The following is a 16,997-nucleotide window of genomic DNA, read 5'->3' as shown; positions in this document are numbered from 1 at the left end:
CTGCCATTTGCGTTCCTTAGTTTGGGCTGTCTTAGTCTACGTAAATATTTACGTAAACTAAGACGGCCCAAAATAAGGAATGCAAATGGCGGTGGCCATAGCCGCCGCCATTTGCGTACGCGGTTTTTTGTTTTCCCAGAGCCCTCCGCGGACGGAAATCTGGCTGCGGATGGCTCTGACCTGGCTGGGCCTGGACGGCTGCTCCGCGGAGATGCCGCGGAGCACAGCTGGCCACGGAGGATTCTGGGAACGGAGCGCCTCCCCCCGGCGAGGATTCCGGGGGGAGGGACGGAACGCCTCCCCCCCCACACCATCAACATAATCCGCGAAAGGTAAGTGACTTTCATACATCCCTACACTGAGGTGGGTGCTCAGCACCATTGGCTTGTAAATTTTGGCTAATGTTTAACTCAAGTGTTTCAAGGATTCTGGAGTCTCAACCCTCTGTAGAGCACAGCGAATATGAAACCTACTGAAACCTCTTTTCAACCAATGTTTTTTATTGCTCCTGTTGGTCAGTTATTGAAACTGAGTTTTAGGACGATGACTTTACACTATAGGAAGGCCAATGCATTTATACCTGTAACATAATGGGATGAGTGTTAACTGACAGCGTGTAGAGGAGGCGCAGCTTATCCCGGTCTGTGAAATGGTCCATGTAGATGCTACCAGCATCTGACACTTCAGCATATCGCCGCACTATTCGGTCCAACAGCCGTTGTGATGGGCAGCGAAGCATTGGTGTACCCAGGCCCTGAAAGGAAGAAAGAGAGGAAAGGAACAGTCTTTGGGGCTTCTGATAGAGTGGGCCTGTGTTACATATGTCCTCTTGGCATGTTTTAGCCCTGATCCTGTAAATGAACACTACTGCAATAATTCAACAGAGCACCTGAAGAAGCAGGTACAGGATGGAACGTGGAAGGAATGGAAGGAATTTTAGCAGAACTAGGACCATTGGGTGGCATGTTTGGGCATTTGCCAGGACCCCCAAAGTGGTAAAGAGCCTATTGCCCCAATCTCACTGCTATTCTTGTTTTGCATGAGGCACTGAAGAAGATTAGCAGTGGCAGGAGAAAATTCCCAGTTTGCACACTCCAATCTCTTCCAGGTAAAGGACTCTGCTGCTGCCCAACTGACTTTGATGGTCTGTTTTAGAATCAGTTCTATTACTAGAAGGGGTCCCAGATACAAAAACAAAACTAATTGCCTCTTCCAAATATTAGTTTTTCCTCACTAATCTAACCCAGCTTTTCTAAAGCTATGTGTTGATGTAGTGGCCCTCTCTAGTTCTTACCCAAAATGACTCTGCTGGCTCTTAGCATATCGCCTAATACAAAGGTGCACAACCTGCCTCCCCCCCCCCCCGTGGCCTTAACTGCAGCCCTGCATGGGTGTCCTGAGTCCTCACACACACTGCCACCACTGAATTCCCCCACCCCCAGCAATCCCTGACAGTAGCAGCAAGGAAAGAGTGATCTGTACGAGGGCCACTGGATCCCTAGGGGAGGGGGTGGAGAAGAGCTTTGGGGAGAGGATCTTCCCAAAGATCCTCATACATATCACTCTTTACCTACCACTGCCAGCGAGGAAAGAGCAATCTGTATTAGGATTTTGGGCTGAGTGTGTGCACACATACACGTGCATGCATGCGCAGCCCCAACCCCCAATATGTGGCCCTTGGGGCCAAAAAGATTGTGCACCCCTGACCAAATATAATGAAAAAGCCTTATTTAGTTCCTGATCCTCCACCTGTTAGAACTGGATATTCTGTGTTGCCGGTGGGGATTAATAAAGTGATAGACTTCTGGGTGGTAGATGAGACCATTTAAAGATCCTGGGTTCAATTCAGACTAGGGGTCAAACTGTATGTTACATTAATTTGTAGTGTGTAGCTAAGCCTCTTCTTTATTTTTACTTGAGAGTAAGTGTGAGCATCCGTAGCTTGGAGCAGGACCCTGTGCACTTACTCTCGAGTAAAAAAAAGATTCAGCTGCATACTACACAATTAACATAACGTAGTTTGTTAATTGTCTTATTTAACAAACTTAATTGTAACATAGCGTAACACAGTTTGACCCTAGGTTAGTTGAATTCAGTTCCCATTGAAATCAACTGAACTTTTGCACCCTTTTGAGAGCTAAAAAATTGATATTACAACGTTGGAAGGATAAACACTCACCTTCTTTAAGGCTAGCAATTGAGTAGCTAGCAATGCTTTCAACATTCAAACAGGCAGTATATAGGTGCTATTTGCAAATGGATACATGTATGGATATTTGGTCTGCCTTTGTTGAAGTTTATGTATAATTGTTTTTTTAGAAAGCTGTATTTTCATAAAAATAGATATCTATATATATGAAAGAAATATATACATTTCATAAGCATTAATTGAAACTGATATATTCAGACCATCCAGTTATATTTCCTCCCCTCTTTTCATGGTTTTGTTTTGTTGAAATTTACAATAAAAATTAATAAAATACTGCTAAAGAGCCTCCCCAAAAAAGAAGAGAAAAAGAAAAAAAAATCAATTGAACATACAGCATAACCTATGTTTAACCAACTGGCTGCAAACCTAAATTCACTTATTAGGGAGTAAGCCTCATTGAACATAGTGGGGCTTATTTCTAAGTAAACTTGCATAGCATTGCAGTGTTACATTGGGATCCAAACCAATGTTTTCTACTGTAATGCTTGCTGAATATTTCAGAATAAATTTAATACTTACAGTACAGTCCATTCCTCTGAACATGTTTGAAATTGCATACGTTTTTAAAAGCTTTACCTTCTAAAGGCAGATAATAAGACATGTGGGTTTTTTTTAAGATGCCTTGACAATTCAACAATCTTATTCCAGGAGAAACACAAATATGTTCAAAGGTTATGGAGAATTATATAGAGAATTTTCTCTGTATGAAAGAATACATGTTATCACTCCCCCCCCCCCCAGGCAGCATTATAAAGACATTTCATTTTTGTTTTTCCTGTTAGAAAACATAAGTAGAAAGTCTGAAACTCAGATCCACAATATGCCACACACAGAAAATAGAATACAATTAGATTCACCATGGCAAAGACGCTTCCACAATTCAACAATTTATAGAGGAAATAAATGACTAGACATGATAGCTCAATGGAACCTCCATGGTCAAAGGCAGTACATGGGGCTGAAACTGGTGGTGCACAGGGCCAGAGGTGAAAGTGGGTGAGGCCATCACTTTTCACTCTCTCTTTCTGACACCCCCTTCTCTCTCTCTCTAGCTCCTTCCTTCCTTCCTTCCTTCCTTCCTTCCTTCCTAGCTCCTAGGGGAGGGAGAGATCACTGTTGTCAGAGGTCTGAACTGATGTGCAACTAGTTTAAAATGTGGCAGCCAAGTTATTGTCTGGGACTGACTACAGAACCGGAAATGTGTCCCAGACACATTTCAAGGTTCTGGCTCTTACCTGTAAAATTCTAAATGGGCTAGGATCAGAGAACCTCAGGCTTTGCTTCTTATACATGTAATGTCCTCTGTTCTTAAATCATTTTCTGAGACACTGCTCAAGATGCCATAGCTGGTGGATCTGTATAGGGAAGCATGTGCTTTTTAACTTGTTCATAAATGGTCTGGAATTAGGAGCAAGCAATGATCTGAAAAAGTTTGCTGACGACACCAAATTATTTAGGGTGGTTAAAACAAGAAGGGATTGTGAAGAGCTCCAAAAGGATCTCTCCAAACTGGGAGAATGGACTTTAAAATGGCAAATGCAGTTTAATGTAAACAAGTGTAAAGTGATGCACGTTGGGGCAAAAAATCCCAGCTTCACATACGTCATGGTTCGCATGTAACAACAGCCCATGGGTTGTTGGGCCCATGCACAAGTGAACACGCTGACTCCCACCCACTCACCACTTCTGCTTTGCATCTGGTTTTCAAACAACCTCGGAATGCCCCATTCCTGGGTTGTTTGCTGTGACATGCGAACTTAGCACTCTGTGTTGTTGAGGAAAAAACAACCTAGAGTTTTAACCCTTGGCTTGTTGTTGGGTTAAAACTATGGGTTATTTCTCCTTCAACAACCAAAAGTGCCAGGTTTGCATGTCACAACAAACAACTCAGGAACTGGGTGTTCCTTGGTTGTCTAGCAAACTGGATGCAAAGCAGACGTGGTGAGTGGGCGGGAAGCTTCTCGCACACAGCCCCAACCAACCATGGCATAATTATCCCATGGTTGTTTGTTATGTGTGAACCAGGTCACACACTGTAGAAGCTGGCAGTGACTGACCAGAAAAGGGATCTTGGGAGTTGTGATGGATTGCTTGATGAAAATGTCATCCAATGTACAGCTGCTGTGAAAAAGGGCACTTCTATGTTGGCAATCATAGGAAATGAATCAAAAATAGGGATGTACGGATTCCCCACCATCTGTTCCGGTGGGGAATCCACGGGGGGGGGGGGGAGGTGATCTGTTCTTCCCTCCCAGAATCTGTGCAGAGCGGTTCCGCTCCACGACGATTCCACAGAGCTGAGGGCCGCCCCATTCCGTCGTCCGCATGCCCTGGATTCCCCCGTTTATTTTCAGCTCCCTGAACTTACATAAATAATTCCGTAAGTACCGCCGAAAAATCCTTTCGGCATGCCTGCCGTCGGTCTCCATAAGCCTTGGGTCACAGGGAAAATGCCTATTTATTTTCGTAAAAACGGTAAAGCCCTTCGTGGGGATTCCCCATGTAACTTCCGGTCACCTGACCTCACTGGACCTGTCTTGACCTCACCTCACCTCACCTGACCTCACCAGATCTGACTTCATCTGACCTCACTGGACCTGATCTCACTGGACCTGACCTCACCGGACCTCACCGGACCTCACCTTACCTCACCTCCACAGACAATAAACAGAAAAGATGGAGGATTTCCGTGGAGTTCAAGACTCAGCCCCAGAGAAAGAAAGCCTCGGGTCACAGGGAAAATGCCTCGTAAAAAGGGTAAAGCCGTTCGCGTTCTTCTTCCTCCATTTCCGATTTACAGATTTCTTTTCGTAATTATTTTTGTAAAATCTGCGTGAGCTCTGGTCTGAGTCGACCGGGCCGTTCCGTTCCAGGAGGATTCTGCAGACCGGATTTGTCAGAATTCAATCCCATTTAAAATTCGTTTGGAATTCTCTGACATCCCTAAGATTCAAAAATAAAACTGCCAGTATCGTGATGCCTATATGAAAATCTATGGTATAACCACACTTGGAATACTGTGTATAGTTCTGGGGCTTCTTCACATGGAGGTTTTATCCTGCTATTGAGATTGCAATAATAGCAATCTCAATAGAGTGGGGGTTATCCTACTTGCTAACATCTGAAGTTGATGTTGCCTCTTGTAGTATGTATTGGTGTAGGTAAGGTCTCTCTTTTATTTTTAGTGATAATTTTGTTTTGTATGAATGTCATGTTATTGATTTTCGTCTTCTACTGTTAAGCAGTAGATTAATGGGTTTTCTTTTCAGTGATTGGCTACTTAAACCAAATGTGAAGGCTTGTGTAAATTATATGATTGATTGGTTGATTGATTGAATAGTCGCTATGTATTGATTTATTCTTGTAGAACAGTAAACTGATTGACTGAATTTATTAATTTGTGTTGACTTGGGCTGGATCTACACTTATCGCCTTTTTTCACTTCCAATGAGGTTTCACCGCCCGCCTTTCACACTATGCAGTAGCCGCCTCGGATTGGAACCGGAATTTCTCACTTCCGTGCTCCCGCTTTCAATACCCTAATATCCCAGTATTTCCCCTTAATGTGCTCTGATTTTCCGCCTTCGCTACCATATCCAGTCGTAGTCCCCTCTCCCGCCTGTCCATATGCGGCGGTGTTTGTATTTCCCTCCTGTCCAATCACAGCTCTCAACGGCCCTATGTCTAATTCCAGCTATCGATCGCATAGCTTCATCAGCAGCCCCTGTTTCCTCAGCAACAAGCAAAGGGATGGATGTGCGCACGCTTGTCTGATCTCGGAAGCTAAGCGGAGTCGGTCCCGATCAGTGCTTGGATGGGAGACTGCCTGGGAATCAGGCTTCCTGCATTGAGCAGGAGGTTGTTGTATTCCTTCAAATGAGATTAAGTTTTACCCCCTCCTATCCCCCGCTCTGGATGTTGTTGTTTTTAATTAAGGCGTTATCCTCGCAGAATCGGGGCTTCTCCGCGATGTTTTTTTTTTCTAATTGAGGCATGATCACAACAACTTCCTTTACATGTGCCTCCTTTCCCCCCTCCCCTTTCCCCCTCCTTCTCCCCCTTATCTGAGGCTTCCATATGTTTCACTCAACTCGCTCCTCTTCTTGCCGCTTTTCCTCTTTTCATGGAGGGAACACAAATGAGGTAATTTAATACCTCATTATCTCCGATCTATTTAAAAATGGAATAAAGGTTATTTAGTGCAGGAGATGCCCTGGAAGTTCACAACGTCATTTAAAGTGCCTGCAAACTTCCGTGAGTGAGCAATCTCAATAGTAGGATAAAAGCTCAGTGTGAAGAAGCTGTTTCAGTGAGTTCTATGGAACCTTGAAAATTAAAAGCTTCCCCTCTGAGCAATTGTGTGGTCGCCGTCTGGGAGCCTGCTGTAAATGTGGAAAGGCTCCACAACTGGAGGACTGCAGGTTTTTTTTTTAATGTAAAGGCAGCCCTGGTCACCAAACCAAAATAATGGTTAGTTTAGAGCTGGAAGAGGGACTTTTTAGTTTAAGAAAAAGGTGAGTAAGAGGAGACATTGCAGAAGTGTGTAAAATTATACATCGTGTGCAGAAAGTGGCTCTCTCAAAATGCTAGAACCATGTTGCAGTCATTTAGTAGGGCCCAGAGGTTAAAGGCACAATCCTATGCACGTTTAGATAGGAAAAAAAATCCTACAGCTCCCAGCGTGCCCCAGCCAGCATGGCTGGCTGGGGAATGGTGGGAGTTGTAGGACTTTTTCTGTCTAAACATGCACAGGATAGTACCCTAAAATAATATCGTGGGGAGTGGGGTTAACCTACCTGCTAACATCTGAAGTTGATGTTGCTTCTTGTAGTATGTATTGGTGTAGGTAAGGTCTCTCTTTTATTTTTAGTGATAATTTTGTTTTGTATGAATGTCATGTTATTGATTTTCGTCTTCTACAGTTAAACAATAGATTAATGGGTTTTCTTTTCAGTGATTGGCTACTTAAATCAAATGTGAAGGCGATGTGTTTTTTTTCTAATTGAGGCATGATCTTTGAGGCTTCAAAGTTGTGAAGCTTCCAAGATCATGCCTCAATTAGAAAAAAAAAAAAATCACGGAGAAGCCCTGATTCTGCAAGGATAATGCCTTAATTAAAAAAAAACATCTGGAGCGGGGGATAGGAGGGGGTAAAACTTAATCTCATTTGAAGGGATACAACAACCCCCCGCTCAGTGCAGGAAACCTGATTCCCAGGCACTCGCCCATCCAACTACTGACCGGGGCCGACCCCACTTAGCATCCGAGATCAGACAAGCGGGTGCAGGAAAACAGCAGGAAAATAGCTCAGCGCTCGAGTGTGAATCGAGCATGCGCATTTGGTGAAGCACTGCAACGGGGAAAATGTGTGAGTGTGAATAATCATGTTTTAATGTGAGAGCATTTAACCCGACGGGACACCGAATTCATTGCGATGGCGGGCTCAATGTAGATCGGTCCTTGGTTCACTTGCTTCTTGGGGGTGGGGGGAAAGAAAGGTACAAAAACACCTTTCAATTCAGATCAAATGGCAACTCAGTTCCACAACAGACTTAATTCTTAAAACAGTTCTGTCTTAACTACTGAAAGCCTTTTTTAAAGTCTGACCTTCATTACATCAATATACACCAGCATGGGTGTCCCCAAACCTTTGGGTCAGCAGCCACATTTGGAATTTTGAGAGAGTGGCTGCGTTTGGATGTCACAATAACCCATGTTGGCTTAATAAGCTACTTGCAGTAGCTTATTTTTGAAATCGTCCATGATGCCCTGCCACACAACTGGGTGAATAAGCTACTGTGAGCAGCTTATTAAGCTACTGTGTGTCATTTGACTCACACACCCCGCCACCTGTCCTGCTGCAGTCCTCCCACCCAAGCAGTGGCACTTTTTCACCTCTCGAGTACTGGACACTTGCAGGATCCAGGCAAAACTTCATACACAGCCTCCCCCAGTCAGGAGACATGCAATCCACCATCAAAACCTGGTGCGATCATTCACCAAAAATCCCAAGTGCAGCAAAAAGGGGGATGCAGTTTTATAAAATCTTGGGGGTTTGCAGGATTGGGACCAGACTCCACATGCACCCTCTCCTAGGGGGGAGGCACCTGATCCACCATCAAAACCCTGCACAGTTACCCCAGAAGAGAAAAAATCCCAAGTGCTGCAGAAAGGCACTGGGTCTCGATGGTGCATCACGTGCCTCTTGACTGAGGGGAGCTGTGTATGACGTTTTGTCCTGATCCTGCAAACCACCAAGGTTTTCTAGCACCTTGTATTTTTGCTGCTGTCAGGACACTAGGTTTTGATGATGCCTTGGGTGCTTTCTGAGTAAGGGAGGCTCGCTCTGGGGTTTGGTCCCAATCCAGACCCCCCCCCCCAGGTACTGGAGGCCTCTCCCCTTTTTGGTGTGCCCGAGATGTTCGCTCCTGTCAGTGTCAGGGCGCTGGGTTTTGATGATGCATCTGGTGCCTCCTGACTAGGGGAGGCTGGCTATGAGGTTTGGTCCCAATCCTGCTCACTTCCACCCCCACCCCCACTCTGCTGGCTTGATTGCTTTAACATGCTCCTAAGCGCTAAGCCAGCAAAGAGCAGAACGGCAGAGGTTTTGACTGCTCTTCCCGCACAGCTATGTAGCTGGCCAAAATAACCCACGGTGAGTTAAATAACCCACTCTGCAGATGGTGGGTTATCAGAGTGGGTTATTTTGGCTAAATAAGCCATCGTGGGTTAAAATAAAACCTCCCATCCAATGACACAATAACCCACGATGAGTTAATTAACCCATCATGCCTTAATTAACCCATTGTGGGTTATCAGTGATGTCTGAACCCAATCAGTGTCATCGGCACTCTCACAAAAGTTTCTCACATGGGCTGCCATGCGAGAGCTTGCCCATTACCAAAATGACTGTCATGGTAGGTGTCAGAAGACAAACCGGTGAGACAAAAAGAAAAGTAACTTGCCCAAGAACCTAACTTCAGGCAGAGGTGGAGTCTGAGCTCCAAAACACAAAACCACAATTTTGAACCCTGACTTTCCTGCCTCAAAACCCTTTTCACAGAAGGCAAACTGGTGATGATCAGAAAAACACAAACATAAATACACGCACGCACACATGCACACACAGGCAAAACAAATACAGTGCAGGCACCACAGCCTTGTGCTCCCCAGGATATGTCCTACCATTTCACATCTTATCTTTTCCATTTTTCTGGGCATCTGGACACTCTTCCAAAAGATGTGCCAGGCTGCAGCCACCCACCATTTTTATTTTCTAAAAATGCCTCTGTGGCCTAGATGGGGCCCAGAGGTATTCTTGGAAATAAAGATGGCACTGGAGGGTGGCACTTCACTTTGCACCATGCCATCCTCCTCCTCCTCCTCCTCCTCAGGATGGGCAAGGAACCTCTGTGGGCCTCAAGAAAAGTGTCCATGGGCACCCTGGTATCCACAGGTACCTCGCACTAGAGACCCCAGCACTAGGGCTTTCAGAAGCAGGAGATAGAAGAATGAGTAAAATAAAATTATTGGTGACAAAATTTATAAATGCCCAAAAGACAAAAAGAAATACGGAATAAACAAGTAAATTGGCCTTTAATAAGTTACTAGACAGAACGGAGGATTTAGGCCCAAACTAGACATTATAGAAACAATGAATGTATCTGTTTTCCAGTGTGTGTATTTTTATGAAAAGAAGCTGTAGGAAGTGGCAATTAGGAGTGGAGGAATGACTGGGGGTGGTCTGCTTAACCCCTTTTTTCTTTCCAGCTGCTTTTCTCTCTCACTCCTTGCTCCCTCCCCACTCCCGCCCAGCTGCTTCCGGTAGGTGGAAATGAAAGGAGTACTCCACAACTGCTTTTCTCTTTTTCTTTTAAATTCTAAAAACTGTTACGTATTTAGCATCTAAACCTCTAGTTTGGCCCTTAAACAAGAAAGCCAGGAAGAACAATCTAATTTAACAGAGGGAATACCTGAATGTACTGGAGGTAATAAACACTCATTATAGAAAGATGGATGTCTTCTTTTTTAAGATTGAACAACGAAAATGTTATGGTTGCTTTTCAGCTTAAAACTAGATATTTTTGTTCATATAAATACCCATGCAGCATATTGGTCAAGTTTTTTGATCATAGAATGTTAAGAAAATACAAAAATATTCCAGGGGGGAAACAGATCTAATGGTCTATAACTTCCTTATTCAATTACTATCTGATCTCTCTCCTGAAGCACTCAATAAGAGGAGGTAGTTAAAGTTTTCTCCAGGAAATTCCTGACTTGTGTGGCGGATAACTTCTTCCTACAGAAAGTAGAGGAAGGAACTAGAGGATCGGCTATCCTTGACTTGATCCTAAGCAACAGAGATGACTTAGTGGATAAAGTAGCAGTTACAGGAACTCTGGGGGAAAGCGACCATGTTGTACTTGAGTTCTTGGTTCTAAGGGAAGCAAAAGCCGAGTGTAGCCAAATGCGTACCCTGGATTTTAGGAAAGCCGATTTTAATAAACTCAGAACAATGATCAGTAAGGTCCCATGGCAAGCGACGCTGACGAGAAAAGGAATCCAAGATGGGTGGGAGCTTTTAAAAAAGGAAAATCTCAAGGCACAATTACAAACAATTCCAACAAGAAGAAAAGGTGGAAGACAACAGAAGAAGCCAATGTGGCTTCACAAAAAGCTTAGAGATGACCTGAAAACAAAAAAGGACACATATAAGAAGTGGAAAGAAGGCCAAGTAACAAAGGAAGAGTACAGGCAGGTAGCATAGAATTGCAGGGATGGCGTCAGGAAGGCTAAAGTTGAGAACGAGCTGACGTTAGCGAGGGATGCTAAAAACAACAAAAAGCTTTCTTCAGCTACGTGCATAGGAAAAGGCAGAGGAAAGAAATGGTTGTTCAGCTATTAAATAAGGATGGCAAAATGATAACAGATGACAAAGAAAAGGGAGAGGTGCTCAATTCCTACTTTGGCTCAATCTTCTCCCAAAAGAGGGTCTATGACCCCCCCCCCCCCCGGAAAAGGCAAAGTACAGGCTGAAGGGGCAGGATTGCAGTTTGAGATCAATAGGCATACGGTCAAGGAACACCTAATTACTTTGAATGAGTTCAAATCTCCAGGGCCAGATGAACTGCACCCTAGAGTAATAAAGGAACTGGCAAAAGAACTCTCAGAACCACTGTTCTCTATTCTCTTTGAGAAATCATGGAGGACGGGGGAAGTGCCAGATGACTGGAGGATGGGGGAAGTGCCAGATGACTGGAGGAGGGCTAATGTTGTCCCTATCTTCAAAAAGGGTAAAAAGGAGGAACTTGGGAACTACAGACCAGTCAGTCTGACATCAATCCCTGGGAAAATTCTGGAGCAGATGATAAAGCAATCCATCTGGAAGCACCTTGAAAACAATGCAGTGATTACTCAAAGCCAACATGGATTTGTCAAAAACAAGTCCTGCCAGACGAATCTGATCTCATTTTTTGATCAAGTACCCTCCCTTGTGGACCGTGGGAATGCTGTAGACATCATGTACCTCGATTTCAGCAAAGCTTTCAACAAAGTGCCCCATGATCTCCTGATGAGCAAACTAGCTCAAAGTGGGCCAGATGAAACAACGATCTGGTGGATCCACAGTTGGCTACAGAATCGGACTCAAAGAGTGCTTCTTGATGGGATCTTCTCAAACTGGGGAGAGGTAACGAGCGGGGTACCGCAGGGCTCAGTCCTGGGCCCAGTGCTCTTCAACATTTTTATTAATGCCTTGGAGGAGGAGGTGCAGGGAATACTGATCAAATTTGCAGATGACACCAAATTGGGTGGGATAGCTAATACTGTGGAAGACAGAAACAAAATTCAAAGTGATCTGGATAGACTGGAGCGCTGGGCAGAAAACAACAGAATGACATTTAATAGGGATAAATGCCAAGTTCTGCACCTAGGAAAAAGAAACCAAATGCACAGTTACAAGATGGGGGATACGTGGCTCAACAACACTACAAGCGAGAAGGATCTTGGAACTGTTGTCGATCACAAGCTGAATATGAGCCAACAATGTGATGTGGCCGCAAAAAAGACAAATGCTCTTTTAGGCTGCATTAATAGAAGCATAGCTTCCAAATCCTGGGAAGTACTAGTTCCCCTCTACTCAGCACTGGTTAGGCCTCATCTGGAGTAGTGTGTCCAGTTCTGGGCACCACACTTTAAGAAGGATACAGACAAACTGGAGAGGGTTCAGAGGAGGGCAGCGAAGATGATCAGGGGACTGGAAACAAAGCCCTATGAAGAGGAACTGAAAGAACTGAGCATGTTTAGCCTTGAGAAGAGAAGACTGAGGGGAGATATGATAGCGGTCTTCAAGTACTTGAAAGGTTGTCACAGAGAGGAAGGCCAGGATCTCTTCTTGATCATCCCAGAGTGCAGGACACAGAATAATGGGCTCAAGTTACAGGAAGCCAGATTCCAGTTGAACATCAGGAAAAACTTCCTGACTGTTAGAGCAATACAACAATGGGACCAATTACCTAGGGAGGTGGTGGGCTCTCCCACACTGGAGGCGTTCAAGACGAGGCTGGACAGCCATGTGTCAGGGATGCTCTGACTTGGATTCCTGCATTGAGCAGGGGGTTGGACTCGGTGGCCTTGTAGGCTCCTTCCAACCCTACTATTCTATGATTCTATGATCTATGATTCTATAAGTCTGTAACCTAAATCAACTAATTTTGTCTTAAAACAAAATTAGTTGATTGCTGGTAGGGTTTCCTTTTAAGGTGATAATGTGGTGGTGGTCTTTTCCAGTAACTAAACTTTTTATGTTAGGTCATTAGCAGCCAGACAAGCATTTCTGGATCAGCTTGACAGGGAATCTGAGGCCAATGTTGCATTGATAACTTGAGTAATCGAGCTCAATGTTAAGAAAGGACATTTGGGATGAATCATGAGGCACTGATGACCAATTTGTAGTATAAACATCAGACATCAACTATGAATTTATATTGTTTTTATTATTTTCCCTAGCTTTGGTGTGCAACTTTTATATTAAAAATAACAGTTTTTAGTCAATCCTATATGTCTATTCAGATGTTAGTACCATTAAGTTCAATAGGATTTACTCCCAGCTAAGTAAGTAGAGGATTACAAATCAATCTGATTCCTCCCCACCCCGTGACCAACCTTGTCAAGTTATGAATACTGTTGGATGTTGATTGAATTGATACTTAACTTCATTAATTATAATCAACAAGACTTAAGATAATAATTGTTTTAAATTCCTCAAAATCAAGTTTTAAAAGCCCCAAACTGGATCATATGAAAATGCAAAGCTTTAACAGCATGCATGCTTCTTTGGAAGTAAGTTCCATCCTCTTCAGGTGGGACCTATTCCCCGCAGCAAGCAAGCCTATGGGGATAGGTGGCTGCCTCTGAATTTGGAGGCAACTGCTTAGCCAGTGCAGGGTGGGTGGAGTGCAGAGGGGATCTGCTTCATGCTCCAGCCGCCCTGCATACATGGCTAGATGTCCAATTTCAGCTGTCTAGCCGTGGGACTTTTGAGTGGGCATGGGGGGAGGCCGGATGACACATAGAAAGCATTGTACTGGCACATCCACACTCCTCTCTCTGCCCCCAGGAATGCCCCCTTTTGCCCTGCTCCACACTGCTCTTCTGAGCACGGAGCCCGAGAACAATCCGTGCTGCCTACGAGGGGGCAGGGAAGGGGCGGGGAGGTGGTCTTCTAGGAATCAACCTCAGAGCACAGGGTCTGTGGTTGGTTGCCAGAAACCGAACAATCCTATGGCCTTCTAGCTGCTGACTGGCAGCCATAGGATTGCGCCCTAGGTGTGTTTAGGGTTACAGCCTTGTTCTGAAAGTTGCCAGGTTCTCTGAATGAGCACCTCCCATTGTTTGGGAGGGGGAGGGGTACAAGCTACATGTTTTCCAACCAGAAGCTCCCAGATTTAGTCCCAGCTTCATGCCTAGTTAAAGGTGCTTGGGTAGCAAGACTGGGATGGGAAAGATCATTCCACTTCCTGAGACCGTGGGATTGCTGGTGCCCACCAGAGAAGACATCGCTCAATGAGATACATGGTTGCTTGGCTTGCTTTAAAGGTGCTGCATATGTTCAAGATAAGTCACTGCCAACTTGCTCATTGCCTGTCAAGCAAACATGTAGTAATGATGAGAAAGAGGAGGAGGAGCAGTAGCAGCAGGCTGGAGGCACAAACGCTGGAGTGTGTGGAGGCACCCCCAACTTCAGGGCTGGCTCTGCCACTGGACAACGTGACGCAGGTGCCTCAGGCAGCAGATGCTGAGGGGTGGTGAGATGTTGGGAGGACAGAGTTGTGTGTGCCACTTGGGTCTTCCCTGCACCCCCTAAGCTAGCCTGCTGCTCTCAGGTGTAGTGGAGGATGCTGCCCCACTGCCAGTGTTCAACTCCCAGTCTGGTTGGCTGCTGCACATGGAGTGCAGATGGCACTGTCTTGCCTTTGTCTCAGGCAGCAAAATGTTTTGGGCCAGCCCTGCCCAACTTCTCCGTGCACAGCCCCCCCTTCTGACTTTGGCGTGCTTCACATGAAGCCCTAAAGGGGGATTTAAGTGCGTGCAGCTGAGCAGGAACCCTGCTTAGAATCTCCATTCGGACCTTCACCCTGAACGTGCAAACGCCATGAGTGTAGAAGGTGCGACAGGCGTGCGCGGGGGCCTTGGGGCTAGGGCTCGCACATGCCCGCTACACGTTCTGTGCCTTCACGCATCCCGCCTGAGCAGGTCCAAAGTCCTGCAACAATGTGGAATATATTCATTGCCTTTAGCATCCACTGTTCTTTGTTGTTAGCATTAAAGATTTTGCTTGACATGAGGAGCCACGTTTTCACGCTAATCTGCATGTTGCTGACAGATGTTAATCCTAAGTATTTATTTTTTTTATTTTTTTAAATTAAACTTCTCAGTTGGAAATGACGGCTCCTGGACACCGAAATGCATGCAGTGGCGTGGAAGAGTTCTTCCTGCACAGGCTACTCTGTTGCATCGTGAGTTGCACAGAAGCACACAGAAAATCTAGGCTGTCTCTGGAGCCGGACACGGTTTTCAGCACCGGAGCATTTGTAGTTTGCAATGAAGATTTTCACTATGACAGAGGAAATCATCATTGTGGCTGGCCACACAGTTGATAGTTGGGTCAGTCAGGGCAGGCAGTATAAAGTGAAAAACATTATTTCATGGTCTGTCATTTTGATTCAAGTATGTTAAGGTTTGCTGCAGTTCTTTGCACTACAAAAGAAAATTACTTGAGCCCAATAACTTCTCTCAGATCTCCTTTATATCCAAAACTACAGAGGAGGAGAAGCAGCCATAAGGGAGCACAAGCACCTCGATGCCGAAGTGGGAGCCGGCATTCTAAGAATGGCACTTTATGAAAGGCGCTGTTTGCAGTTGCTTAGCTGTCAGTGAGAGAGGACTGCCAAGTTAGGCAAGGGTATCAATGCTTCTTTTCTGTTGCTGGTAATAAACCAAGGGAACAGCCATTCACAGCACAATCCTAGGAATACTAAGCCTTTGAATTGCCTTATGCTTCTGAGTTTGGAGGGGGTGGGATGGATTTCCTCTCTATTTAGATCGGCAGGGGCAATAGGAAACCCAGCATTTCTGAATGGATTGACCTTGTCAGGGCTGGCATTCTCAAGTAGGGTGGCCATGTGCCCTCTTTTACAGGGCACAGTCCTCTGTTTAAAGGGCTGTCCAGTTCTAGTCTGGTAGAACTATCAAGAACTATCAGAGGGAAAGGCTGGGCCTTGAAGCTGCCTATCAGCAGCACCTGGGTACCAGACTGAGCAAGGCACACAGGTCACCTGTGGTTAGATGAACTGTATTTCTATTTAAATTATAATAATGATTTATAAATTTGCATCTGTACTTATACATTAACCCATGCGAAACTTATGCAAACCTGTGACCTCTTTTGCCCCGTTTTTGGTGTTGCATGTCCTCTTTTTGGCAATTTGGCAACGTCCTCTTTTTTGGCAATTTGCAAGTGGCCAGCCTAAGGGATGGCATAGTTGGGAACCTGCTGAGCCCCCCCCCCCCAGCAAGGAGGTCCACTGACAAGAGCCCCTGAAACCTGCTTGTTCACCTGCCTCTTACTCTGGCCCAGACAGTGGTGGTGATGTGAAGGAATGGATGCCACTGCCTGCTTGCTCCTTGCCTCTCTGCCTGGCAAGCAAGCAGGTGTAGCATGAATCAGGAACAGGAAGAACGGCAGCTGACAAGGTTGGTGAGCAGCAGGTAGACTAATTCAGGAGGGGGTGACACTGAGAGTGTCTTGCCCAAGGGCTCCTCCAAAACCTGGAACTGGCACTGGACGTTATATTTGTGTTCCATGCTGTATTTCACTTTATGCAAGGAGTGTCAGACCTGTGAAAGGAAACATAGAACTGCAGCAGGTTGGGTGTGTGTCAGGGCCAGGCTGTGGGCAGCAGTCTGAGGTGAGCTGTGAACTGGAAGCCATGGGAATGAAGCCAGTATTCAGGACCAAGAGGCTAGTTGGGACTGACGGAAAAACCAGGAGGCAAGGTTGAGGAGCAAGCCAGAAGTCAGGATTGAGGTTCAACCACAGGATATAGGAACATGCCAGAGTTCAGGAAGACTTTGTTACTCAAGCAAGGCTCAGATAGGGAGCTACTTTGGTGTAGACATGCACAGGATTGTGCTCTAAAGGTGATACAGCATTCTGCCTAAGAAATATGCTAAATATGTAGATGATCCCTAACAATATCACTCTGAAATTACTGGCACTGAGCCTCTT

At 45.2% G+C, this 16,997-nt stretch overlaps 1 protein-coding gene across 2 annotated transcripts in view; it reads right to left on the bottom strand.

Annotated features, from left to right (window-relative positions):
- The window catches only part of DIPK2B (divergent protein kinase domain 2B), a 49,774-nt gene that overhangs the window by 8,689 nt on the left and 24,088 nt on the right, over window positions 1-16,997 (bottom strand). For both annotated transcript variants that reach the window (XM_084843890.1, XM_084843891.1), the window contains one exon: window positions 581-754. In XM_084843890.1, the coding sequence (XP_084700016.1) occupies window positions 581-754 (174 nt within the window). The remainder of the gene's footprint in view (window positions 1-580; window positions 755-16,997) is intronic.

Source organism: Heloderma suspectum, chromosome 3 (genome assembly GCF_057233095.1).
Source record: "Heloderma suspectum isolate Gila_16-S chromosome 3, 16-S_ref, whole genome shotgun sequence".
Classification (NCBI taxonomy): Eukaryota; Metazoa; Chordata; class Lepidosauria; order Squamata; family Helodermatidae; genus Heloderma; species Heloderma suspectum.
The sequence above is the reverse complement of the archived record's forward strand: the minus strand, read 5'-3'. Positions and strand labels throughout refer to the sequence as shown.